The following is a 26,232-nucleotide window of genomic DNA, read 5'->3' as shown; positions in this document are numbered from 1 at the left end:
GAAAGAGATTGGAACTCAGTATTTCTTCCTTTCAGTAGCCCAACTTGGTAGGCTGAGGTTCTGCTCCCTCCCAGACCAGTTGCTAACAACTACTACAGTGCATGTTGGGATAACCTCAGAGGCTTTATTGTGTAGACTTGTAACTTCAAAAATACATTAATATCTCACATGTTCACCTGGGAGAGGTGTGGAAAGTGAATCTGTGTCAAGCAGACAGAGGCATCCAGTCGCATCTTGAATGTGTGAATGGTATTAAAAGAAAATTAGGATGTCTGCATTAATTTTCTTTGATACTCAGTTACATAAGATGTGACCAAATTACTGCCTTTTAGTCTGAACTTGAGATCTGGCAGGCATTCTTTCACTTAGTTTGCCAATTCAGGTGGGACCTAATAGCAAGGGAGGTCTCTTCCTCAATACCAGCAGCACGTAGCTACTAACAGTCTAAAAATAAGTGCCTGGGAGTCATTACTTGATGGGATCTTAAGCCCTAACACACTCTTAGGAGTGCCTAGGTTTGCCCTCATTTTTAAATTACTAGATTCTGGATTTAGTGACAGTGAAGCATGCACCTATAACTGCCTGGGGTACATTGCATGAATTGGGAGCTAGGACTCAGTGGAGAAAAGTTGGGAAGAAATTAAAAGTTGATCCTTAAGGGCGAAATTCAGTGCAGAATTAAATCTGGGAGCTGGCAGGATCATTTTCAATTCTGTTCTATGGACAATAAACTACACTTTGAAAAACATGACAGCTGAAGGAAAAAACACCAACAAGGGCTGTACCTCCCTGGGTGAAGTTTTTTTTCTATGAGAACTGAAGTAACATATGGGCAAACAGCATCTTCCAACTTTGCTGTTTGGAGTAGCTGTATGTGAAGGGTCACAAGGAACACAAAGGAAGAAGATACTTTTTATCTTTGAATATCAATTTATAAAACTGCATATGACTAGTAGAAATGGCACACTACTGTAAGATAGGGTCTGGAGTTCTGAAGGATGCTGTAATCTGGGTTTTACTGTCTTATGAGAATGTCCTGAGAGGCATATTTTTTCACTTTTTTTTTTACTGTTGTTTTAAGTAGAATGAATGTGACTTCAGCTGGTTGAATGTGACAAGCTCTGTACATGGAGCTTGTATAGGTAAGATTCATACATATAGTTGCAAGGCAAAACTGAGACATTTCTGAGATTTACAGTTGTTCAGAACTTAGTGAATCAATAAAGACTTTTTTTTTTTTGGAGGGAGGGAGGGAGGTGGGGCTGCATCTTTTTGATGGGGGAAAAAGACAGAAAGCTAAAGTCTGGTACACTATGAAGACTTTGGTCCAGTTGCGAAGGCTGAAGCATCAGATACGTTCTGCTTAGGTGCGAGTCATATGGTTTATACCTCTTAGGAATAGTTTTTAGTGTATTCTACACACCAGCAAAAACTGAGAAGCTGGGCATCAACTACAGAGTTAGAGTAAATGCTTCCCAAAATGCAGGGGTGTGAGGAACAGTAACAGAGGCTGTGAGTGATACCATTTACAGTAGAAGTGTCCACACATCTGCATGTTGACTTACCTGCTACCTTACTAAGGTGGAGCCTGGTTGTCTTGTTAAACAAATAGTTTCTGATTGCAGAGTCTCCTGGGGCATCATTGTTCTGGTGAAGAAAAATTATTGTAAGCATGAGGTATGGACTAAGGGAAATTAAGTCACATCTCTAGGCATGATAAAACTAGAATTTGAGTTTATGAAATGTGAAGAACTGTCCCTTTGTGGCATGTAGGGAAAAGAAGATGTACCTCTGTGTTCTGTGTTTAGAGATGACCAAAAGTGTGTTGACCTTTTGTTGATGCTTCAAAGAAGAATATTTAAATATCTGCAGATATCTGATTGTGGGGTTTTTTTTTATTCTGATGATGCTAAACTGCTACTGGTATTGAGTGTAGATTTCTTTAAGACTAGGGTCAGTTTGCAGAACTGTACTTCCAATTACACAACACACTGTTTCTCTGTGTTACATGCTAGTATTTTGTAGAAGTTGCTGCTTTTCTTTGCTGCAGTCTGGTCTACTGGTTGTTCCCTCTTAGGTGTTCTTTCTGATAATGTTTTAGTTGTACAGGCCTGAGTTAATTGTCCTGCAAGGAGGACAAGTGATATTATTAATGAAAAGACAACGAGAAACTTAAGAATGTGCGCACTGGAGTATCTGAGGAAGTCTCCATGGAAACAGTGTACCTAGCAGTAAGAAGTACTTTTCAAAGTTAAATGGCTGACTGCTGAGCTATGCTTCAAGTATAAATTGTTAAGTAAATAAAATCTTTGTGAAAATATATGTGCGATTACATTCTGGATACACTACTCTGAAGTGAATGCTTAAACTTAGAATTACTGTGAAGAAGAGAAGCTCTTTACCCCTGCATTTTTTTAAAGCCTTTTCCCTTTCACTCTAAGGCAAAAGGCGGTAGTTCAGAGATTTGAGCGAAGTAACTCGGGGATGTGGGGAGGGGACATTTCCCTGCATGGCGGGGGGGTGCGGGGTGTGTCTCTGCCGCGGTCTGTCCCAGGGCGGCTTCCGGCAGGGGGCGGCAGAGCGCGGGGCGGCGCGCAGCTGCTCCCGGCAACCGGTGGGAGCGAAGCCCGTGGGGCCGCGCCACGGGCACGGGCAGTGGCTGTCCCGCGGGTCAGCCCGCGTTTGTCCGGCTGGCAGCGGTGCGCTGGTGTCAGCGGGAAGGCGGAGAACGTGAGGAGGGGCAGGGAACTGGGACACGAGGGTTGATGGGGCCATAATACACAGGGGGAAGCAGCAGCTGAAGTTTGGCTTGGAATACAGAACAATAGTAGGCTGGCCCTTGTTAGGCACTCGGGGGCGGCAGTAGGCAGTGCTGATGGTCTGTGGTGCTGCTGTCTGGCCTGAAACTACTTGCTCAGCGTTCTCAGTGTCATCTGTCCCTACCGGAGGTCTCAGCTGACAATTCTGTGCAGTTGCAAGCATGAAACAAAATACTATTTTGTTATTAAGATTTCATTAAGATTTTTCAGTTAAAATTGATCATTCTTTTTTTTTTAAAAAAAAAAAAAGAAGAAAAAGAATAAATCCTCTTTGAGAATTTATTGCCAAATACAGGTCAAACTTGTAGTACTAGTACCAACTGTTTTTCAGTGCTATAGTTAATCGACCCGTAGATGAGTTACACTTAGAGCTGTGAAAGTTTTACTGGCCTCACTGTTAAGTTTATGGGTTCATTGATAACAGAGTGTGGTAGTGTTATGAATCCAAATTCTGCATAGCTTTTAGTCCTAGTTTACTAGCTTAATTATCTCAACCTAAAATAAGAGGACTTTATTTTTTTTTTATTACCCATAGTAACTATGCAATAGTTCTGTATAACTGAAGAAAAAGTTGATGGTTTGTTGTTTTGTAGGTTTGGTTTTTTTTTTTTCTTTCCCCTGTGCTGTTGCTGTAACTCCAAGGAGCTCCATTTCAGTGCTAGGACCCCTGCTCTGTTCAAAGCTGTATAAAAGTGAAAAGGTAGTATTAGAACCAAAAGCTTACAGAGAGCACATGTTAGACCAGAAATAGATGGGTAGAATTTGCCACTGGGACATGATGTGAACATACTTGTCAACAGAACAGTCTGTGTTCTTAATAAAAAATTTCCTTAATCGCTGTGATACATATAAAAAATAATAGCTAAAAGACTCATAGTAAAGAAAGCTTTGAAGAATGACTTAGAAGAATGAGGCAGCTTAATGGATGTTGAACTACTTTCAGATGTATGAGACAAAATAGTAGATAGCATGGAAGTATTTAATAATTTCAGAAGTCAGAGATGGAGATAGGTGCTGTAGTCTTTTGGAAATGGAAATGCCCCTTTACATCCTGAGATGAGCAGTAAAGGGATGCGCAATTAAAGCTAAGCGACTTGTGTTTGACACAACAAAAAAAAAAAAAAAAAAATGTGAAAAGTGGATGCGGTTAAAGTGACAGGTCAGAAAGGGTTATTTTTGTAGTAGCTCTCTGAAAGGATACAAACAGGGAAGACCGCACAGCCAAATAAAGCGTTTTCAGTAGTTACAAGATGACAGTCCAAAGGACAATGTCATCTATACAGAGGAGCAGGAAACTTAGTGCTGTGTACCAAAAATAATAGAAAGTTTTACTTTAGCTTGATGTGATTCAGAGGGATAAGTTGAAGGTGTAACCTCCTCCAGCACTGCACCAGTGTTTCAGATAATATAGTGGTATGGTTCATGATGATTAAGAAAAGAAGGCAAAGGGAGAATTTGTGGAAGTGGTACTCTTTAATCATTTTGAGCTGACTGACAGACATCTGTGAGGAGCCACCAAGGGTGCATATTAAGGCTTTGGTCAAGAAAACTGACAAGTCTGTATCCAGTGTTAATGTTCTCTCATCAAGTTCATATACATACACTCTCATGTTAAAATGAGAGATATCCCTTTCTTCTATATATGGTTGCAAATATGCAGAAACATTTTCCAGAATATTTGATTCATGAAACTTGTTAGCTAAAATATACATTTTAAACTAAAATCAGGGAAGCTTCAAAGCATAAAACCTGCAAGAAAATTAAATTCAATCTCATAATTAAGCCAAAGCTAATTATTTCCTTCACAGTCACTATGCTAATTTTTTTTTTTTTAAAAACAAACTCAAACCAACCCCAAATCCCCCAACAAATGAACAAACAAAAACCCATCTAGACTAAATGAGAATCTTCCTCATCTTGAAAGAGCTAGTTAAAACACATATTCAATTTCTTACCCAAAAGCTGCCTTTTGCCTCAGCTTGTAAAATTAGAGGATAGAGGTTTCTCTGAATTGCTGCTAGTGGAAGATGGGAGGAAGTGCCAATTCAAATTAAAGCCATGGGGTTCTAGAGTTTTTCCAACATCGTCTGTTGCTGTTGGCAAACTTCCGTACAGTTGTGAGGTAAATGAGAAACTTACATTTTAAATATTTTTTTTAAATAGGAATACTTGTCTGTGTTTTCAGCCTGCAAGTTTTTTTTTCCTGTCTCCTAATACTTTATTATATGTTTACTGTGAGTGCTGCACGTGTTGTACTAGGTGTTGAGGTTGGCATTTCATGATTCCCTTTACCATCTTAAAGCTGCTGAATAAGATCCTATGAATGATTCAAAAAAAAAAAAAAAGGGAAATATTAGTCCTCTCTGCTTCTTATGAACTGTCATTCAGTAGACTGGATAATGTTCATTCTTTTATTGCTTCGCTCAGCAGTGAAATGGTTGATCCCTAGTGCAAGTTTTAATAACTTCTGTGTCAATTTGTTACCCATATTCAAATGGATGCATTGAATAATTCACACTTAGAACATTTTTTTTTTTTTTGCAGCCTTGTGTTGAAATTGCTTCCAGAGATAAAAGATTTATTTTAAAGTGAAAGCTGGGATAGACTAATGCTGTACAGTGATAAATGACCGGCAGCAGCTTCAAAACGTACTAAGAACAATTTCCAGCTATAAGGGTGTCCTGGTTTTGGCAGGGATGGAGTTAATTTTTCCTCTCAGTAGCTGGTATGTTTTGGATTTCGTGTGTGAAGAATAAACCATCACAAAGGGGTAAGATGTGACGTTGTCCATGGAAGGGTTTCTTAACTCTGGCATCAAGGAAGCTTTTAAAAGATGAGTCCCAGCTGCTTCCTGGGCTGCTCTGACAGGTACCATTGGACTTCGGGTTGTAGACCTGAGAGGGTTTTGTAAACTGGTCCTTTGTCACTTTTGCCTAAGAAAACTGAAACTTTTCATCTTGAAGATAGCTGAATTCTTGGAGACTTTTGTCAGAAAAGCAAAAGTCTGACATTTGTATCCAAACTGAACTGTGTATGTTACTGCCAGTTCATTATGTGAAACGGCTTACAGTTTGTAAGCCTGTTGCGAATAGTTCCTAGAAGCACTGCAAATTATTTGAAGTCTCTCTTTTTTTTTTTGGATGCTTTTGGGGAGGTGTTATTGCTTCTGTACCGATGCATTCCACACGTCTCCTCCACCCCCACCACCCCCGGCTGCCTGTGAACCTCCCCTCCGCTTCCCAAATGGGCCCTGCCCAGCCCCGACACTCCGCCACGCCGGCGATGGGCAGCGCCCTCGGCTTAAGGGGCGGGGAGGGGGCAGCGGGCGGGGGCCGGGGGAGGGTCCCGGCGGGGGCGGCGCTGGCAGCTTTTCCCCGCGGCGGCGGCTCGGGAGCGGCTGGGGCGCGCTACCTGCGGCGGGTGGCGGCGGGGCCATGGCGGGGAGCAGCCTCGGCCCCGGCGTCCTCAGCCTCGGCGTCCTGCTCCTGGCCGCCACGTCGGGGGGTGGCGAGGCGCCGCCGTCGAGCTGCGAGGGCGTCCGGAAAGTTTTCCAGCTGCGGCGGTTCGGCCCCCTCAGAGGCATCCCGGAGTCCCCGCGGGCAGGTGAGGGGAGGCGGGAGGGGGGTCTGGCCGTTGGGTCTCGCTCGTTGGCTCCAGGTGTGGCGCCTCTGGAGCACCCCGTGTCCCTGCGACCGGGGAGCGCCCTGCGAGTGGACCCGGCTCCGTAGCTGCATCGCGGGCTGGTGGGGTCATTCTCGTAGCGGGGAGGGGGGAGGCAGGAGGGGACGCCTGGCTCCTTACTCAAGAGGAGAAATGTTCTTCTCGAAGTGTGGGATCTGCAAAAACGGGAGTACCCCGACACCTAAATTCTCGTGCGCCTGCTTCCACGTCTTATCGCGCGGGGCGCGGAGGGGAGAGCCGGCTCCGGCTGGGGGGGGGGGGTACCCTTGATTCAGCCGTCCGTGGGCAGGCGCAGGAACATCGGTGCCAGAGCAAACCCTGAGGGAAAGGGAGAGTCGCCGACCTGCGTCTTGGACTGGTGGAGTTACTCTTGTGTGAAATGAGAACGGTTTTACACCACTGCAAGTGGTGGATCTGCACGTTTTCTCTACTGGCTGGCTGCCTATAGCTGTAACTTAGTAAAATTCCCGGGAAACTAAGGTCTTAATGCAAATTTGAGTTCATCCTAGCATTCGTCTCAACAATGAAGCTTTTTTTTTTTAAGCGGGTACCAAATGATGTGGCAAAGCATATATGTAATAAGACATACCTTCTCCGATTTATAGGGTTATATCCAGCTTCGTGAAAGCCTCAGTTGATTTCAGTGAGGCTAATCACAAAGTTAAAATGTAGATAATTTAATGATCAGGGATATAGGGTTGGAAGATATGCTGGTTTGGTTTTGGTTTTTTTTTTTTTTTTTACACACCTATCTGTAAAGTGTGTTCATGTTTCGATTACAAGTTAATTAGTAAATGTGATGCTTTCCTGATGGAAAACGACTTTTCACTGCAACAAAAGGTGTACTAACATCCCTCTCACTTTAAAATATCAACAGCTTCTTCCTTTTTTAAAGATAATCTGTGTGGTTTTTATTAACTCTGAAAGTTGAGATAAGGAACACTATGCTTATTCCTAAAGGAAACACTTCAAAATACAGCTTTTTTTATAACTCTAATTTTAAACATAACAGATAATCCTAAACTTACTACACTTAATATTGCGGTGTGCCGTTTACAATTCCACGTACTATATTTAGGTACCAGTACATTTGACAACATGCATTGTCGTCTTACATTTTTCTTAGCTAAAGATTTTATTATTGTCTTCACCAAAAAGAAAATAACCACTTTGATTAGATAGGTACTCTGCAAGTGAAGATGTCTGGAAAGTGAAATCTGAGTCAAAGCCCTGTCAGTGATTTAAATTTTTGGTGTTGATTATTTCTGTGAATAACATCAGTATGAATGATATGGTATCAGTTTATCTTTGTTCTTCTCATTCTATTGTCTAGCATAACTGTTAAACTTTCTCTGCCTTTGTAATTTATTTTGATACCATACATTCCCTTGTATATTGAGGATGGCGAGCAAATGTGTTGTGTCAAGAGGAAAGAACTACGGTACCGTATGTATGTTTCTTCTGCCGTGCTCTCTGATTTCCTCTCTTCCCCTATAAATATTTTTATAACACCACTCTATTCTTTTTTCCTTTGACTTTTCTGTATTTCCTGCTCCTGAAGAAAAAGCTGGTTTTGAATTATAAGAGTAATAAAATAATTCCTTTCTTTGCTGCTGCCCCCGCAAGCAGCGGTCAGCAGGAGGTGCGATGCAGCTGTGGTCAGCAGCCTTTCACTCTTTGAAGAAGTTGCATTGCTGTGGGCAGCCCTGAAAACTAACAGCCCTTAAGGAGCCGAGTACAAGTGTCGGGAGTTCTCACTCTTAGTAGCTTTGATCTCAGAGGTACAGAAGACAAATAATTGCCAACAGTAAAATCTATTCAGAATTGGAGGTGACAAGAAAGTTGGGATTAAGTAAGTATTTTAGAACATTAGGTGTGATTAAAGGTATTTGTAGGCTGGAAACATAATGTGTAGAGGAATGAAATGTCACTTTTCCTACCTATCTTCTGTATTAAGCGTTCTTTTAAGGCAAGAAGTAAAAAACCTTTTCTGATGGCACTTAGAAATAAATTTGTTTGTGTGTAATGCACACACACACACACACAAACAGTTTCTGTAGGTGTCTGCTTGTGAAAATAGGTGTCAAAGCAGCAGCCTGTATAAGGTTTAGTTTGGTTGGTTAAATGTAGGCTTCTGGCACCATTTGAGTTTCCCTAGAGTCTTTGGAATATCCTCATGCACCCGGCAGAGGCGATACCTCTGGGAGACTCGTGTCTTTCTGGAGTGGCAGCGGGCGGTGGGTGGGATACCTTTGACATCCCAGGTGCTCCCTGTGGGCAACCACACTGCACAGTCAGTGGCATCAAGGAGCTACTCAGCTATCAAATATTAGGTATCGACGTCAGAGCAAGCTGCGTAAGTCCTTTGCCTCTATTGTACTGCCTGTGTTTCTTTATTTTATTAGTACTTTAGACCTAGCATGTACAAAACCACCATCATTTAAATGCCTTAAGGTGAGCCATACTTCTGTGGAGGAGGATCACTAGCTCAAAACTAGTGGGAATGTTAGTTGATGTATGGATTTGTGTACAGTGGAAGGCTACCTCTACAGTCAGTAAAATTATAGGGAAGAAGTTGGCTTATGTTGGCCTTGTTTTCATTACATATATTAAAATAAAAGACTGTAGCATTTGCAATTTTATTTTTTCTTCTTCTTAGTGGTAACAAAAACTAAGCAGCCTTACATCAGTAAATCATGCAAATTGTAATTCTGTTTCATTCGAGGACTGCCATGTGTCTGTATTTTAACTATATGTTAGCTCAAAAAACTACGCATTTTTAAGTTTAATTGGTTTTGCAGCTATTGTATGTAGTTCATGTATCTTTAAGGGGGCAAAAAGATCTCTATTATCATATGCAAAAATGACAGATAAATGCACAAAGGTGATCTTGAGGGACATAGGAACCACAAGTTTGAGTTTGTGTTACCATTCACATAACACATATCATGGTGTTGAAATTGGCAAGTAATAATCAAGATTTTTATTGCTATCCCGCAGCAATGAAGAAACTTGACTAACTGTGCTCAATCTTTTGTAGCCATGATTTATGAACTATAGTGCAGCCTCATCACATGCGACATGAAACATTTTTCACTTTCATACTGATTTTAAATGTTAGTTGCAAAAATACTTTGTTTTTTTCCTGTCTGGTTTTGTGCTACAAGTGTGATGGTGTTGGGACTGTGCAGAAAAACCTCAATAAGTAAAAATCCTAAAAGACCCTTTTCATTGTATGGAGAATTAAACAATATGCAAAGCATGAATTAAATATAAAAAGGCCTCAGAGGTTTGGTTTTGGTTTTATTTTATTTTATTGGACCTGTGTGACTTGGATTATTTAAAAAAATTGTTGTCTGCAAAACACTTTTTTTTTTTTTTTTTTAAATACATGTTTTCATTTCCTATGCTTAATTTCTGGTATTGTAACCTAAACAACTTATTGAAGAATTCCACTCTTTTACCCCATATATGCTAGTAAAGCTAGAGCTTTTAGCTGATTTCAGTTGATCAATTTTCAGACTGATTAAGTGGGAGCTCTCAACTTTCCTTCTTCTCTTGGTTGCAAGTAAGGTTTCTTCTCTGATTTCCTTCTCTCAGAATCCGTAGAACAGCAGAATAGGATGGACAGTAAATTGGGCACCCTTGCCTTCTTGACAAAGGGCTTTCAATAGGTATGTCAGTGAACAAGCTATCAGGCTTCTGCTTGCATCAAAAAATGTAATTCCATGGCTTACTGAAAAATGTTACACTAGCTGGAACTGGAGAATGAAACAGTTGCCAATGAAGTGGAAAAAAGTGCTGGAGATATTTTTCTGAGTTCTCAGCAGATTGGTTTTTGTTGTGGGTTTTTTGTTTTTGTTTTTGTTCCCCCTTCCCCCGGAATCAATGTAGGCTTTCAGCAACCTTTGAGACATCATGTATGCAGCTCTGAGAACAAGAAACATAATAAAGAGTGAGGACTCTGTGATTAGTATAAATTTTATTGCAAAGACTTTTTGATAGAGAATTGTTATGAAGTTTAATAAATGAGACAAACTATGCTTGAAGGATAAGATAATATCAGAAAAAGTTGGTGTGTAATACTCTTTTGTTAATTCAAGTTAAAAACATTCTTGCTAATTGAGCTTAAAGTAATGATAGAAGTTAAAACTCAGATCGGATTACTCTGATGCGACTCCAGGGTCATCTTTAGATTTTAATTTGAATTTCTAGTGTAATTTACTTTCAGGTAATCTGGATTTTTGTTCTATCTGAAGTCAAATCAAGAATTTTCTTTCTTTTTTTTGTGTGTTTAGGCAAGGGCGTTTCTGGTTACCTATTTATCTAACTGACGTTCAGATCTCCAGAAAAGGATTTAGGCAGAGATGGAAAATGAGTTGCTCTGTCATATTGGTTATTGGTGTTCATGATATCACGTCTGTTTTTTGTAAAGACTGTTGCCTACAACATAACTTTTTGTATGTGTGAACGTACACTGTTGGTTCCTCTGTGCAAGTAGTATTTCCCCTCTGGATCTACAAAATGATCGCTGTGAAACAATTCTTAAAACATTGAGATTAAAATTGACAAAAAAAAATGGGCTCAACTATGTAACAGCTTCCCCATGTCTGTCTCCCATATTTCACTTCTCTAGAAAGTCTGCAGTGCTCAGTAGCCTTAGGACTTCATCTGGCTGGGATGACCTGAAAGGCAGTGTCCATACTACTACATAGAAGACAGGGGATCAACTCCTTGTGCTTGTGCTGAGTGGAATAGATTGGCTTGCACCTACATTGCTTGAGGCTGATATCCTGTAGAAGGGATTGACTGCCCTCACTAGATGGGGTTTGCCCTTGAGACTTCTCTAGATCCTGTATAATGCTGTTGTAATGCCAAGGTACTTTGGATTTTTAGAGTTCCCGTCCACTGCAATTCAGGCAATCTTAAAATTAGGAAGGCTTTTGGCAGGCAGCGAGTGTAGTGCAACATGACTGTGTGTTTTGTGCCATGAGCTGTAGTGTGGGTGTATGGAGGGATGTGTATACCTTGCTAGGGTGCCTGCTAGTAGGAGGATGGTCTTAGAGGATATTAGGAAGGAGGCAGACCTGTACTACAGCGTTGCCTATGGTGTCCACTGAGAGCAATACGTAGAAAGCACCACCTCTAGAAGTGCAGCTGGACACCGACTGCATTGGGGAGAAATCCTGGAGCCATCTGAACGGAGCCACAGAAGGAGGTGAAGTGATAGTTCAACAGTGTGGACAGTCAGGGCCAGGTGCTTGAAGCTGATCCCTGCCTCTTTTATTTAGCAATGCTGAAGTACTGTACAGCAATCATAACGATGGAGATTAATGCTAAGTCTGGAGTGGTGCTTGTAACAAAAATGAGTTAGCAGATATTAAAGGGCAAGCGTGAGAAGGACTCATATCTGATAAAAGCTGCAAATCCATTTTGCAATAAAATAGTGGTTTGAACAACTGCTTCCAGGACCTATGGCATTTCGGTGTGCTGGCTTTTAGTTATTGTGACAGTCCTAGGTCTGTTTTGGGATTTTTTTTCAAACTCTGGATTTGATCTTATGGAAGTATTTGTCTAAGTAGACAGGCAGAAATACACTACACATCTGGCATTTTCTCTTCCTGACAATTAACATTCTCATCCTGTCAGCATTTGTTTATCTCAAGGTACTGAAAATACGGATTCGTCCAGCTGAGAGCATGAATGAAAGTTTAAAATCAGTTCCAGGTCTTCTGGAAATAGGTAAACCTATACCTCAGAATAATTATCTTGCTGAAGGGTCTTTTCTACACCCATCTAGGTTGTTTTCAGTTGCAAAAATCTTTCCTATATTGTAATTGTTAATATTAATAGATATTTATTACGAGCTAAGTTATTTTACTTCTTGCTGTTTTGTGATTTTGTCTAAATGTACCTTGCAGTGTACGGCCTTCAGAATTTGGTACTGAAAAGAGCCAATATTCCTTAACTGGAGCAGAAAATGTTTTCCCACTGTATTTCAAAATAATTGGTTATTGACAAAACAAGTCTTGCGTAAGACAGAATGACTTTTAGATGTGAAGACACAAAAGCTAAGTGTATGGTTTTTTAACGTTGGTTGTACTGAAATGGAATGAGCTGTTTCTCTTGCTGGTTTACATACCCTCTTCTGAAACATTATCCCTAAGCTGTTGCTTGTTCTATAGGTCTATAAAGAAACAACTACAAAGCCATCTGTGGATTTTGAGCAACCACTTCATTTTTAGTCAGTTGGGTTCTTTTGCATGTTATATTTGGCTACTTTTTCCTGACCATTGAAAGCAGCTGTGTTTAATGAGCTGGAACAGAAGTAGGTCAATAAAAAGGTACTTTATATGTACGTGATTAGCAGTCTTAAACTATGAAACAAAGTTCCCTTAGGGCTGGGATTTATACTGACGTTAAAAAGGTGCTGCTTAAAAAAATATTTACCATAAAAGCAAGGGAATGAAAGAATATTGAAGAGTCAGCTGCAACCATAAACAAATATTAGTTATTATTTTAGAGTTTTGCTAAAAGCTGAAATGTTTTCTTGAAGCTATTCTAATGTCCGTAACAAGCTTAGATAAAAATTCATATTAGTTCCTGTTTTACAAGAGGCAAAGTGCAGAAGGTTTGAAAGCTGAGTAGTGTCTAACATTTGTTTAAATTGTTAAGCACAGTTTGGGTAACAGAGCTTATCTTTAGATTATTTAATTTTAATACTAAACAAGCATTATGCATATATGTCTATAGACATATAGAACTGCATGTGAGCAGATGCTCTGTATATTGTTTGCTAATAAGTAAAATGTAGTAGTTGAATAGTTGTACATATTGGAAAAATGACACAGGTTTTGTACAAGATCTACTTTTCTGAATCTCGTAGGAAAAAGGAGATAATTGCTTCTAAGTAATAAAGATACTGTTTACTTATGAAAGAGACATATCGAGTCAGTAGGAGAATGAAGAATGGTACTCAAGTTCTAATTTTTGCTTGATTTGACAGCTCAGCAACACACTTTTGATTGTGAAATTATGATTTATTATACAGTGCCATTGACTAAAATGATGCTGTATGCAACACAATGTTATTCATGTTTGAGGCAAATTGATAAAAACACTTCACCAAGTTTTCTCTCTTAAATCTTTGGTTCCAAGCAGAGAGAGGACGTTTATGTGTAGTTACTATTTGCTAAGATTTGGAGGGTAAGGTAGGTCATCTTACAGACATGCTAGTGAGGTGTTCACAAAACAAAACAAAACAAAACCTTCCCCAAACTCAACGTAGCTATTTTCTTCATTGGGCACAGTTCCAAATCTCCTGCTGGTGTTTGGGCCCATATACAAGCTGTATTGAAGTTTGAGCTGTTGTACTGGGGAGACTTCTGTAATGCACAAAATTGCATGTAAATGTCTTTCTAATAAGTTACTTATCAGAAAACTGTAAGATTGTAGTGATGTAACACAATGCACAATATATCCAGCTGTTCGTTTTCCTTTTTTACCCTTTTCAGAGTTATTTTTATTTCTTAAGTTACTTGGTATCTAGACTGTGTAATAAGTTTACTGAAGAGCTTAGTACTCATTCACTGTGGTATTGTCTGGAGTACTGTGAATTGTAAAGATTGTGTCATGTTTTAGAAGGGAGACTTTCCAAACCTCAAAATAATTCTGCAGACGTAGACGTCTAAGACTGAATTTCAGACCTGCTATACAAGTAACAAAGACCGACTGTCCTGCAATTTTCTCAATTATGTTCTTCCTCTTTTAAAGATAGGTGCAACATTTACTTCTTCTTAATCATTGGGGACTTGCACTGGGTCGACAGCCTTTCAAAATAATAGGGAGTAGTCTCATAGTGACTTCAAACAGCTCTATCAGCACCGTTGGTGTCGTAGTTCAGCCCTGATCAGGACCAGACTACGCAGTCTGTCTCTCGCTCCCCCCACCCTCCGAGAGAATAGGAGGAGATGATAGAAGAAAAAAAAACAGCTCAAGGTTTGAGATAAGGACGGGGAGAAATCCTTAAAGTTACCGTCACGGGCAAAACAGACTCGACTTGGGGAAAACTATTCATTTATTTCTAAAATTAGCAGGAGAATGAGACAGGGAACAAGATAACCTCCCCCCACCCCTCCCTCTTCCCGGGCTTAACATTATCTCTACTACCTTCCCCTCCCGAGCGGCACGGGGGGGGAAAAGGGAATGGGGGTCGCGGTCTGTTCATCACGCGTTGTTTTACGCCGCTGTATCATCGTCGGGGGAAGAACTCCACGCATTCCTCCTCTGCTCCAGCGTGGGGTCCCTCCCACGGGCCACAGTCCTTCATGAAACTGCTCCGGCGTGGGTCATCTCTTCCACGGGGTGCAGTCCCTCTAGAACAGCTGTCCCAGCGGGCCCTCCACGGGCCACAGCCTCCTTCAGGCCTCCACCTGCTCCGGCGTGGGGTCCTCCACGGGCTGCAGGTGGATCTCTGCCCCTCCGTGGACCTCCATGGGCTGCAGGGGGACAACCCGCTCCACCATGGTCTTCACCACGAGTTGCAGAGGAATCTTGGCCAGGAGCCATATTACTCCTCCCCCTCCTTCTGAACTGACCTTGGCGTCTGCAGCCGTTCCTCACAACAGGCTGGCAGACGCCTCTCAGGATCCTTTTTACATCTTATTCACTTCTCATCTCCTCTCCACTTCTTGCAGCCAGGCCGGGCCGAGTTGGGCCCAGTCGGCTGCCCGGCGGGAGGCCAGAGGGTGAGGCCTGCAAGGCCCATGAGGCTCGCGCCTCCCCCTCTCTGCCCCCCGCTCAGCTGCTTCACATCTTCTCCTCCACTTTTTCCTGTTTTCCCCTACTTAAATACGTTATCGCAGAGGCGTTATCACGAGACATTCTGCTACCAATTGGCTCGGCCTTGGCCAGCAGCGGGTCTGCCCTAGGCCTGGCTGAGTCCACTGAACAAAGGGGAGCGACTTCTAGCAGTTTCCTACAGAAGCTACCACCTTAGGCCCCCCCTCACTAACAAAACCAGAACAGTTGGATACATCTCACGTGGTCCCATGAGCTTGTATGGGCCAAGATTTCACAAGAGATCCCACATTCAATTCTCTTTGACTGCTGCTGTTCCCTCCTGCTTAACCCTTGTCTCCACACACAGAGTTTCAGTTATTCCAACCATGTCTGGTTCTTTTGGGCATGTGCAGAGCTCCAGCTCTGCCTGTTTGTTTCCCAGTGTTAAGCATGTTATAGGAACTGCCAAATCCAGGAGATGCTGCTCCTGGAAATTCCCCCTGGCTGCTGAAGCCCTGCTAGATGCCTTCTGAGTGTTCACTAGTGAAGTTCACTAGTGAAAACACACCCTCCTTCTCCAAATCACAAGCACACTCACATTCATGGATCCCTTGAATGTCAGCATTGTGGCCCCCCAGTCTAATATCCATGTCTGATTCCCCTTAACTTCTGTGCCAATCTCCTCCTACTCTCCTCTCCATCTGGCTTGATGTTTGTTAGTGAACAGATGTGTGCACTTGCACATTTGTCTTACAAACTCCTCCGCAGCTGGAGATCTCTTGAGTATTATCATGGGCTCTCCATCTCCCCAGTACCCATGCCCAGACTCTGGGCCTCCTTACCCGCCACTGGCTCAGACACTGAGTGGTTATGAGGCAGGCTTCCTCCTACTTAATGGCTATTCAGTTTTGAAATTTTTTTAGTCAATTACGTGTAAACACACACAGGATTACATTCACTAGGGAAATATAAACACGTTGCAGTCTTTGCTGTTTCAGGCATTTAGACCTCTCACACCTAAGCATGCACATATGGTGCATGGTGTGTAGATCTTGCAGCACTCACAAATAGGACAGAGAGTGAAATTATACATAAAAGTTGGTTCAGAGAAAATAATTTATTAAGAAGAGAGGATAGACCATGGTGGTCACGTGCAGCGGTCAGTGAAGCAAGTGTCCTAACTGGCTGTGCTTACATGTTACCAACCCCTTTTATCCCCTCTTCCCCTCTATTTTTACATGCTTGTTTCTCCTCTTATCCCACCTTTTCTCCCACCTTTGGCTCTAACCCCAAACATCCCATAAGGAGTTTTGCACAGATCCATAAGCCTTTATGATATCGCATAATAAGTTTCCCACAGCCCCAAGTATCCAGCAATACTCAGGTTAGTCTTGTTTCCCCTTCCTCACCAGTTACAATGTTCAGGCTGACCCTTTTTTAAAGGCTCCGAGTTCCTTTGTAGCCTGCCAGTCAGTGGCTGACAAGTTCTGGTCTTTGTTATCATTCCTGTTATCACCTGCTTTTTAGTGTTTGTTTATTTTAATTGGTCATTTTTCATGTTACTTGCCATTTCTTTTATACTGAATAGTCTGTAACCAGGCGACTTACTGAGCCAGATACCATTACATTTGATTAGCCTCACATGTGGCCTGTGTGCATTTGCATTCTTCACTGGAGGTGGGCTGCTGTTCAACCTGCTTTATCCTTCCTGAGCGCTCTCCCGCACTCGTTTCTGGGCCACATGCGCTTAACACAGCAGTCCTCCCTTCCTGTGCTTGCAAGCTGTTAACATCCCCCCGACATGGCTATTTCAAAGCCATCCTTGCCAAGTTGGCCAGCCTCTTGGTGAAGTTGCTCTTGCTCTGTTTTGTCAAACAGATCTCGTCTTTCTCTAACAATCCTCCTTCCTTAAAGAGGGACCCGTGGCCATAAAGGCCAAAGCTCTCTCTGTGATACTTAAAGGGAAAAACTGCTCAGTACAAGTAGTCTAAGACAAATCTGGATCAAAGTGGTTTACTGGTTTGTTAAAGAAACCTGACAATCAGTTAATTATACATTCAGGATCAGTATCAATAATACAAGAGAGAAACACAGTACTAGACAGAAAATGTCAATAAACACCTGCAAATTTCTAGGCACCTTTCTTTAACTAATTCCAAAACTTTCTAGTCCCCTCTCTCCTTCATGGTAATATGCAATCCCCCACACTGGCTGTGCAGGCTTCCCTGGGTGCACACCCCTCCCTTGGGAGACATGGCTGCTCCAGCTTTGTGTGCAGCCCTGCTGTTCCCAAGACCCTACTGATGCATGCACCCCTCGGTGAGGCGGTGTCACTGCACCTCGAAGTGGGGTCCCTGCGTGCAGCCCCCATTCCACCAGCTCACTGCTGGCTGCTCCTGGTGCCTCACAGGGGGCTGTGTTGCCCGACCTGGGCAGGGGTCGGGGTGCCCTGCGGACACTGCTGGCAGCTGCTGCTTCCTCTCCACTATCTCTCCTCGCTGTCACAAATGTTTGTGTTTCTTGACAAGGTCACTGCTTTGTTTCAAAAACCTTGTAATTCCCCAGTTAACGTTTGGTGCAGCTAATGGTCATCTTCCTCTTCAACATGATGAGTTTTGGGCGAATGACTATCTTGGGCAGTTCTGTGGTTTTGGTGCACCTTCCTGCTATTAGCAGCTGCTGTCCTCAGAGATGACAGAACAGCTGAGGGGGGAAGGCACATCTGGAGATCCTTTAAGGGAGCCCACTGCTCAAAGCAGGATGAAGCTACAGCAGATTGCTCAGGACTGTGTCCGGTCTCCGAAGGCAGAGACTCTGTGATCTCCTAGGGCAACCTGTTGTAGCATTTGACCACCCTCATGGTGAAACTTCTTTTTCTGAAGTGGCTACTTTGCCACTTCAGAATGGTTTATTTCATATTTAAACTAATAAGTAGGTTATGTGAAAAAGAATAAATTAATTTAGTTTCAAATAACCATAAAAAGCATTAACATAAATTAGAACATGTCGCATAATACCTAAATTGTCCTTTACTTGATGTCTTTTAGGTAAAAATTGAGAAAAATTGCAGTTTCAAGAAATCTGTACCTTTTAATTAAAAGAAAAAAACCTCTAAAAGTTTACTGACTAATCTGATTCAGCCCTGTAAAATGTAAATACTTTTATGCTGCTGGTAAAGCAAACTAGTTTATGTTGCAACTGAGGATAGCAACAGGAAAACATCATACTCTTTTTTTTTTTTTTTTTTTCTCTTTTTATTCTGCACTAGGAACAGAATTGAAATGACCTTGCTGTGATAGATGTGTTCTCAAATGAAGGTCAAAAAGAACAAAAATTAGTTCTGATCAGGAAATACAGAGCCTGAAGCCAATCAGGAGTATATACGGTTTAACATTTTACATTTTCAGGGAAGGAGTTTAAGGAAGAAATGTAATATCTTTGTGTGTATTTAATGTCACAGACTTTAATCCATACTAGAAGCTAAACAACTATAGCACTTTCCCCTTTTTAATATCAGTGAATTAATCTTCGCTACAATAACAACTAAACCAAAGTGTATACTGGTCCTGAAATTACACTGGGAAGAGAGGGGGAAAGAGAGAGGCTGTAGGAAAATTACATGGCAGGACCCTGTAATTCTGATCATCCCGTGGCTGGTGTCTGCCCCAGCTCCCTCATAGCCTGGGTGGGTAAATCTTCCTACCCCTGTGCTGGAGGGGCATGTCAAGTGCCTGGACCTCAGTATAGACCTGAAACATGGCCAGCACGCGTGCAAGGACTCCGTGTCTGGGGAGTGCTGCAGCATGCCACAGCTGAGATGTGCCCAGGGCCAGGCGGAGCCCAGACCAATCACTACTTAACAGAATTTGTACTTCTGAAGAAATCACAAATGAAATTCTTGTGAGATCCCACCTCTGTGGTGCAGACAAGGTTAAAATTTAGAAGCCCCCTTTTTTTTTTCTACTGGTGTGCTCTGGTTACTGTGCATTTCCCTTCTGCACACAACTCAAACCAGGAAAAAAAAAGCAATGGGAACATCACAATTTACAAATTACCAGCTTCAGCTGAGCACTCCGCATACTTTGAAGTGTTGCTTCATTAGCTGGGTTTTTGTTGTGTTGCCTTTCCTTGTCTTGTGGCTGCTGCCATCCTTTTCCCTAAGGGGCTACAAGCCAAGAATTTTACTCTGGCTCTTCAGTGGTAGTTGAAACAATTTAGCTAACTGCCAGTCTCATATAGCTGGTTCTCCCCGCACCCACACATACACACACACAAAAAAAAAAACAACAAAACCAAAAAACACAGAAGGAAAAAAAAAAACAGAGGATGTTTACAGATGTCATGAACAAAACAAACAAAAAAAAAGAAAAAGAAAAGAAAAGGTATTGTCCGTGCTCCATTTGGATCGAACTTACTCCAGCCACTTACAAACCTTGCTTCTTCATTTAACAAACGAGTGGCATATGCCATAAAGTATGTCAGAATAGTTGTTTGTAGTACTTTGAATACCATAGAAACACTTCTGTGATGCTCTAAAAAAGATATACTTGGTATTTCAGACTAGTATCTAAGATCATAGGCATAATTAAAAACCATAGTCAATGAAGGCCATGATTGATCGCTGTGTATGTGCCCTAGAAAATAGCTAGAAAATCTAAATTCTTGTTGATTACTTTAATACAAAAGTGTCTGATTTTATTTTTTAAAATTATCCTTCTGATTCTTAATGCTTTTCACTTCAGCTATACTGAAATAGCTAACCTAGCCCTGAAAAACAGACTGGAGTGTATTCATTATGTTCCACGTACAAATTAACAGTTGAACCTTCAAAGTTTTTCTGCTTTTAAGACTTTCTGTGCTTTATTAATTCATTAATTCTGTTGGTGGCCTTGAAAATGTATTCCATCTTGACATGCTAACTTTTTTGTCTAAGTTAATCCCTGGAAAATGAGTATATTGGACACACCATCACTGCAGAGAAGCAACTTGTGGAAAGTGTAGCAGACTACAAAATGTAGTCTTCAGTGTGGCGCTGCATAGTTCTGTTTTCTTCATAATCATGTTTTCAGCTTGCGAAGAAGGCAAGAAAATCCTAATGTAGACAATGCTTATTAAAAATAATGTAGATTAATTTATTTTCCTTTTTGTCATTTAATTCTAATTCAAACTACTACTGTGTTTCTTATTCTGACAGATTTGTTAGTCTCTTATAAACCTACTTAAAATTTTCTGAGGTTAAGAAGAAAATAAGGATAGTTAGGCATATTAAACTTTAAAAGTATGAAATAAACAAATATGAAAATTACTGAGAATTGTGCTAGAAAATAAATATTTGTATTTTGATATCAATATAGAAGAGAGATACATGAGATGAGTGGATTGGGATTCTCAGGCTGCCTTGTGAAACTGGAAGCGAGAGGAGCATGTTGAGAATGATTGCTTTCAGCATCTGGTAGAATAAAAGGGTTTGGAAGCCAAAGCTATCATGAGGAATCTCAGCACCTGAAGGACCACGTTGCAGTAAGAGTGGAGAGACCTTTTTTAGAATAATATAGGAGCAGTGGGTTATCTTCTGGATATCTAGAAATTAAATAATTTCTTTAATATTTTTGTCCCCATAAAACTGATGTAGCTTTGAGGGAAAGCCAAGCTGAGGGTTGTTCTGAGTTAGCTTCTGAGTCAGTCTTTTAAAGTGGTGCTGAGCATGTTTCTTGGCAAAGATGGGCTTTGGGCAAGGTCAGACATGAATTTAACACATATCACAGTAAAATTTCTAATAGTTGTAGATGTTTCAGCTATATAGGAGTTGATAACTTAATCCAAATCTTAGTGTGATTAGGTGAATTGATGAAATGATGAATTTGTGCCTGACTGTTCAGCTTCTGTTTCCTTAGGTCATCTTATAAGACAAAAAATATTCACTTCATAGGATATTTCCATTGTAGAGTCCCAATTCAGCTGTACTTAAATTAATGGATATATTAGTTACTAAATGTGTGTTTGAGCAACAGTGTTAATAATGATGTATGTTAAAATTCATGCATCTGGGTTAAAAAAATTCTCTGTTTTAGATTTGTAGTATCACAAGTGACCTCCGTCCTTACTGCACTCTTTCTTCTTAAGTCATGCTAGCTAGAAACTTCTTTATGAAGATAAAAGACTTTACTGGAACAGCAGAATTGGAGTTTTAAGAAAAAACAAATGCTGCAAAGAACTGTAAAACTGCTTGATTTGTCAGTGTGAGATGAATAGACAAACACTAATAGATCAGATTACAGCACTAATTCTTTCTTTTTGAGCTCTCTCCTGATTTGTTTGACGGTTAGTAAAAAGAAATCCTATCCACAAATAATTAAAAAATAAATACATAATCTACTTTTAAATAAGCAAACATAAACAAAACCTTTCCTTTTCAGAAAAGAACCTAAAGAACACTTATATAGGAGAATAAAGAATACAGTAAATCTGAAATTGGTATGGCATTAAGATGTGTCCAAACAGCTTGATAACATGGTTTCTTTCTTTTACAGTGTCTGGTACATGACTAGGTAGCTGCTTGCCTTTTTTCAACAGTAGTGAGTTGTTTTTTTTTGTTAAAAGCAGAAGATAATACTCAGTAACCAAAAAGGGAAAAAGTCTTGTTGTAGTGCAGTACTGTGAATATTGCTATTTGTATAAACATTTTTTTCTCTTGATGTTTGTCAAGTGTATTGCTGCTGGCATACTACAGACTATACCTTAGCTTCTCTTGTACTGTGATATTCTTTGTGTGATAAACTTTTTGAGAATAAAAAAAAATAAAATGAGAGAGAGAACTGCATGTCATACCTTTCGGATATGATGAGTAAATATTGCTGCAGGCTTATTTATCGTTCCTTTAATTTGTTTGTAGGTGGGTGGTATATTAGTCCAGTTTGCTGCTTGCTGTTTTAACAGTATGTTATTTTAAAACTCTCATCTGCTGTAGCTAATATTTAAATGAGTCAGTGGTCAATATGACGGCAAGCGTATCTAATCACGAGCAAGAGGATTTAAGATTAACAGAAACTTGCAGTGGTTTATTTCCTTAAACAATGTCAGCTTAGACTTATTTTGCGTTAGAGTTATTGCACCTGAAGTTATGTGTTTTATATACATGCAGCATAACTCACCCCTGGAGCAGGCAGTATTAACATAGCTTTAATCCTTACTTTTCTTGATTGGAGTCATGCACTGTTCTCTTTACCCATTCCCTTGAGTAATCTCCTATCTCTTTCCAGAACCAAAGTTTGCTGAAGCAGTCACCACTGTCCTGATAAAAAGATTTCACTTTTAAACAAGTGTCATAAGAGCTACAGCTATAGATGGCAGAAAAACAAGTTCCAGTTCAAGTTCCAGCTTGGTTTGTTTTAAATCCTAGATGTGGCCAGCCTTAAGCACAACCATCTGAAGTGGTTGGTTGGGGTCCCATGACTTGGTCCGTTGCCACTGCTGCTTCTTCTCCAGTGTTTACTGAGTTTTAGCTGCGCTGCAGCCGTTTCCCTCTGCAGACAGTCCTGTACCCACAGCAGCTATTTGGCATTAAATTGCTTTTACATGATGTAGCAGTTTCTATGTCTGCAATTTCGAATGTTGCAGGGCATGCCATTATTTTGTGAGGAAAAGTGGGATAAGAGGAGTCTTCAGTATTTTTGGGGTGAGGTGGTGGTGTCTAGGACTGGGAATGTGAGAATGCTGTAGGAAGGCAGGGATGCTCAGCAGTGAAGGGGTCTTGGATTGTAGAGCTGGTATGGATTTGGAGGTTGGAGTCAGTGGGGTCAAAGGACTGAAATCTGGCTTGGGGAAGCATGGGGCATGCAGTATGATATGGAGGAGAGGGAGGCTGCACATAGAGAGTTACGTGGATTCTGCAGTTGTAGAGCGCTGGTGAACTGTATTTTTAAAACTCATAATAAAAATTATTTTAAGATGCTCAATAATGTTTGGAGGCAAGCAACATTGTTTAAGACTGGCTCTGACACTAAGCCTTTTCTTGGGCATACATAACATAAATACTAGAATAGCAAATAAATAGATAATTTATTGGACCACTTTAATTTTGCAGTTTTATTTTCATTCTTTGGCTGAATTGTAGTGTTGGAGGATGGAATATGTAAGTTTTCACATGGCAGGAGATTTGTGAAGGCAGCTGGCCAGGAGAAGTTACCTAGTTTGTAAATTGTAAAAAAGTACATACTGAAGAACATGGAAATGATCTTTTTAACTAAATTATGAGGATAAATAGCCTTCAAAAACATCAAACTCTATGAGGAAAAGTACATTGTAGCAACAGTGTCACACTTAAGAAATAAAATTTCTTAATACTTGCAGAAGTTCACTGATTCATACCTGCATTAGAATAGGGTTTAAACTTTCTGTTGTGTTAGTGAAGGTGTTCAGCTTCCTGGACTGTGGCTGGTAGGTGAACTAATCACTGTGTGTTAAACTGCTACTGGAAACCACTTCAAAGAGATCTAGAGAGATATCACTTGCCTAAGTTCGTTTTCACACCCAGACATTAAGGCTCTTACTTTTGCATGCTACCATGAAGGCAATCTCCGATTTGTGAATTCTGTATGTCTTGGTTTTGTGTAGTGGGGGTGCTATGGTGACAGCTTCTACGAGAAGCTGCTAGAAGTTTCCCCTTTGTCCGGTGGACTTGGCTGGGTCTAGAGTGGACCTGCCGCTGGCCAGGGCCAAGCCGATTGGTGACAGTGATAATGCCTCTGTGATAACATATTTAAGAAGGGAGTAGGGGCAGGGGGAAATAAAAGGAAAAAAGAAAAGAAGTGAAGAAGCAGAAGTGTGGGCAGAGATGGGGAGGCATGAGCCTTGTGGGTCTTGTGGCCCTCACCCTCTGGCCTCTTGCTGGGCAGCCATCTGGGCCTGAGTCGGCCCAGCCCGGCCGAGAGAAGTGAAGAGAGGAGATGTGAAGAGAATCTGAGAGGCATCTGCCTGAGCCTGAAGAATTTCTTGTGAGTGGAATGGCTGCAGACAGCAAGGTCAGTGAAGAAGGAGGCGGAGGAGTAATGCTGCTCCTGGCAGAGGTTCCCCTGCAGCCGGTGGTGCAGCCCGTGGTGAGGCAGGCTGTCCCCCTGCAGCCCGGGGAGGCCCATGGAGGAGCAGAGATCCACCTGCAGCCCGTGGAGGACCCCACGCTGGGGCAGGTGGATGCCTGAAGGAGGCTGTGGCCCATGAAGGGCCTGCGCTGGGGCAGCCAGTTCCTGAGGGACTGCATCCCGTGGAAAAACCACCCATGCTGGAGCAGTTCATGAAGGACTGTATCCCGTGGGAGGGACCCCCCACTGGAGCAGGGGAGGAATGTGAGGAGTTCTTCCCCCGAGGAGGAAGGAACGGTGTAAAGCGAGAAGTGATGACCATAACCCCCATTCCTTATTTCCCTCTGTGCCGGTCAGGGAGGAGAAGGAGGTTGTGCTAATTGACATTAAGTTAAGCCCAGGAAGAGGGAGGGGTGAGGGGAGGTTACTTTGTTCTCTTTCTCATTATCCTGTTTTGGTTTTAGTAATAAAGAAATAGTTTTCCCCAAGTCAAGTCTGTTTTGCCTGTAAAGGTAACTTCAATGATCTCTCCCTGTCCTTACCTCAGACCTTGAGCGTTTTTGTTATATTGTCTCTCCCCCATTTCCTTGGAGGGTGGGGGGAGTGAGAGAGAGACTCCATAGCTTCGTCCTGAGCGGGGCTAAACTATGACATTATGGTAGTAGGATTTCTTAAAGTGTCTATGGCTTTTCCTTTAACATAACAATATTTACTGCTGCCTATGTCTGTGAAATGGATTTATTTCAAGGCACACATTTTTAACATGGACAGTAAGCTGTTCTTGTGTATATGGAATCAAACTTTTGTCTTCGTAAATACGTAATTCTATCAATTCCTGAGCAGCAATTCTCACCAAAATGAATTATTTTTTCCTGAAAACTTACATCGTATGATGTAAAGCAAGAAGCAGAAAAGACCCTTTAAAAATTAAGAGAAATTCTGTAGTATTTAATACTAAAGGTTCAAATGTATCCTCTTTCCACTCCTGCTTTTGAATGGAGGGACCAGGGACTGTGAAGATGGAAACCACTGACACCAGAAGGAAATGTTCAGCAAATCTGAGACTGTATTATCTGCAATTAGCAATGGAATTTTGTTTATTTGTCATGGGAATCAAATTACTTCTGTGTAGTATCAGAGACAAGTATTCATCCATGACTCAGATAACTCCTTTTTTTTTTCCCATGGTCAATATAATTTGCCTGTTTCATTCTGGTCTTGTGCTTTACTAAACTTGACTACTAAGGAATCTTCTGGATCTTTTCTGCCTGTCTAAATATAGCTCAGTGGGTTCCTGCTTCAGGATTGAGATTGCTATATGTAAATAGTAATGTATATTCCCACTGGAAAAAGGGACAGGAATCCCTTCATTAAGATTGCTTCAGCCAACACATGGATAAAGGGACATAAGTTTGATATAATGAATGTAGTAATTTTGCTATTATTCTACAATGTTCCAATACAGCCCTCAGTGGCTTAACTTTTCTTTCTTAGTTTTCTGGAATATATTATTTAAACCACCTAGTTTACATAAGATAACTAATGGAATATTTAGAGTGTGAAATGTGTAAAGCCTCTCTTTCCCCATAACTATATTCATATTACCTTAGAATGATTTATCAGAGGAAAGTAGGGGAAAAAAAGAGATTTTAAAGGAATTTTAAATCTTGTGGGTTTACTGGTAGGGAAATGGAAGGTTAAGTACAAAGAGGCAGTGTAAGAGCTGAAAGCGAGTATAGAGGCAAGGGTGATGTGGATTTAAGTTTTGACTTTTGAGTTTCTTTTTTTTTTTTTTTTTTTCTTTCTCTGATCATGATCTTCCCTTTCTACCTATTATGAAGAAAGAGTGATGCAGATACACATAACCACAGAAT

General features: G+C 41.1%; 1 protein-coding gene across 2 annotated transcripts in view; it reads left to right on the top strand.

Moving 5' to 3' along the window:
• Positions 1-6,247: 6,247 nt before the first annotated feature.
• GPC5 (glypican 5) overlaps positions 6,248-26,232 on the top strand; it is a 698,961-nt gene continuing 678,976 nt past the window's right edge. For both annotated transcript variants that reach the window (XM_086771461.1, XM_086771454.1), the window contains exon 1: positions 6,248-6,422. In XM_086771461.1, coding sequence (XP_086627587.1) covers positions 6,254-6,422 — 169 coding nt within the window. In that variant the 5' untranslated portion in view covers positions 6,248-6,253. The remainder of the gene's footprint in view (positions 6,423-26,232) is intronic.

Source organism: Chlamydotis macqueenii, chromosome 1, assembly GCF_036417535.1.
Source record: "Chlamydotis macqueenii isolate bChlMac1 chromosome 1, bChlMac1.mat, whole genome shotgun sequence".
NCBI lineage: Eukaryota > Metazoa > Chordata > Aves > Otidiformes > Otididae > Chlamydotis > Chlamydotis macqueenii.
This window is presented reverse-complemented; position numbering and strand designations above follow the sequence as displayed.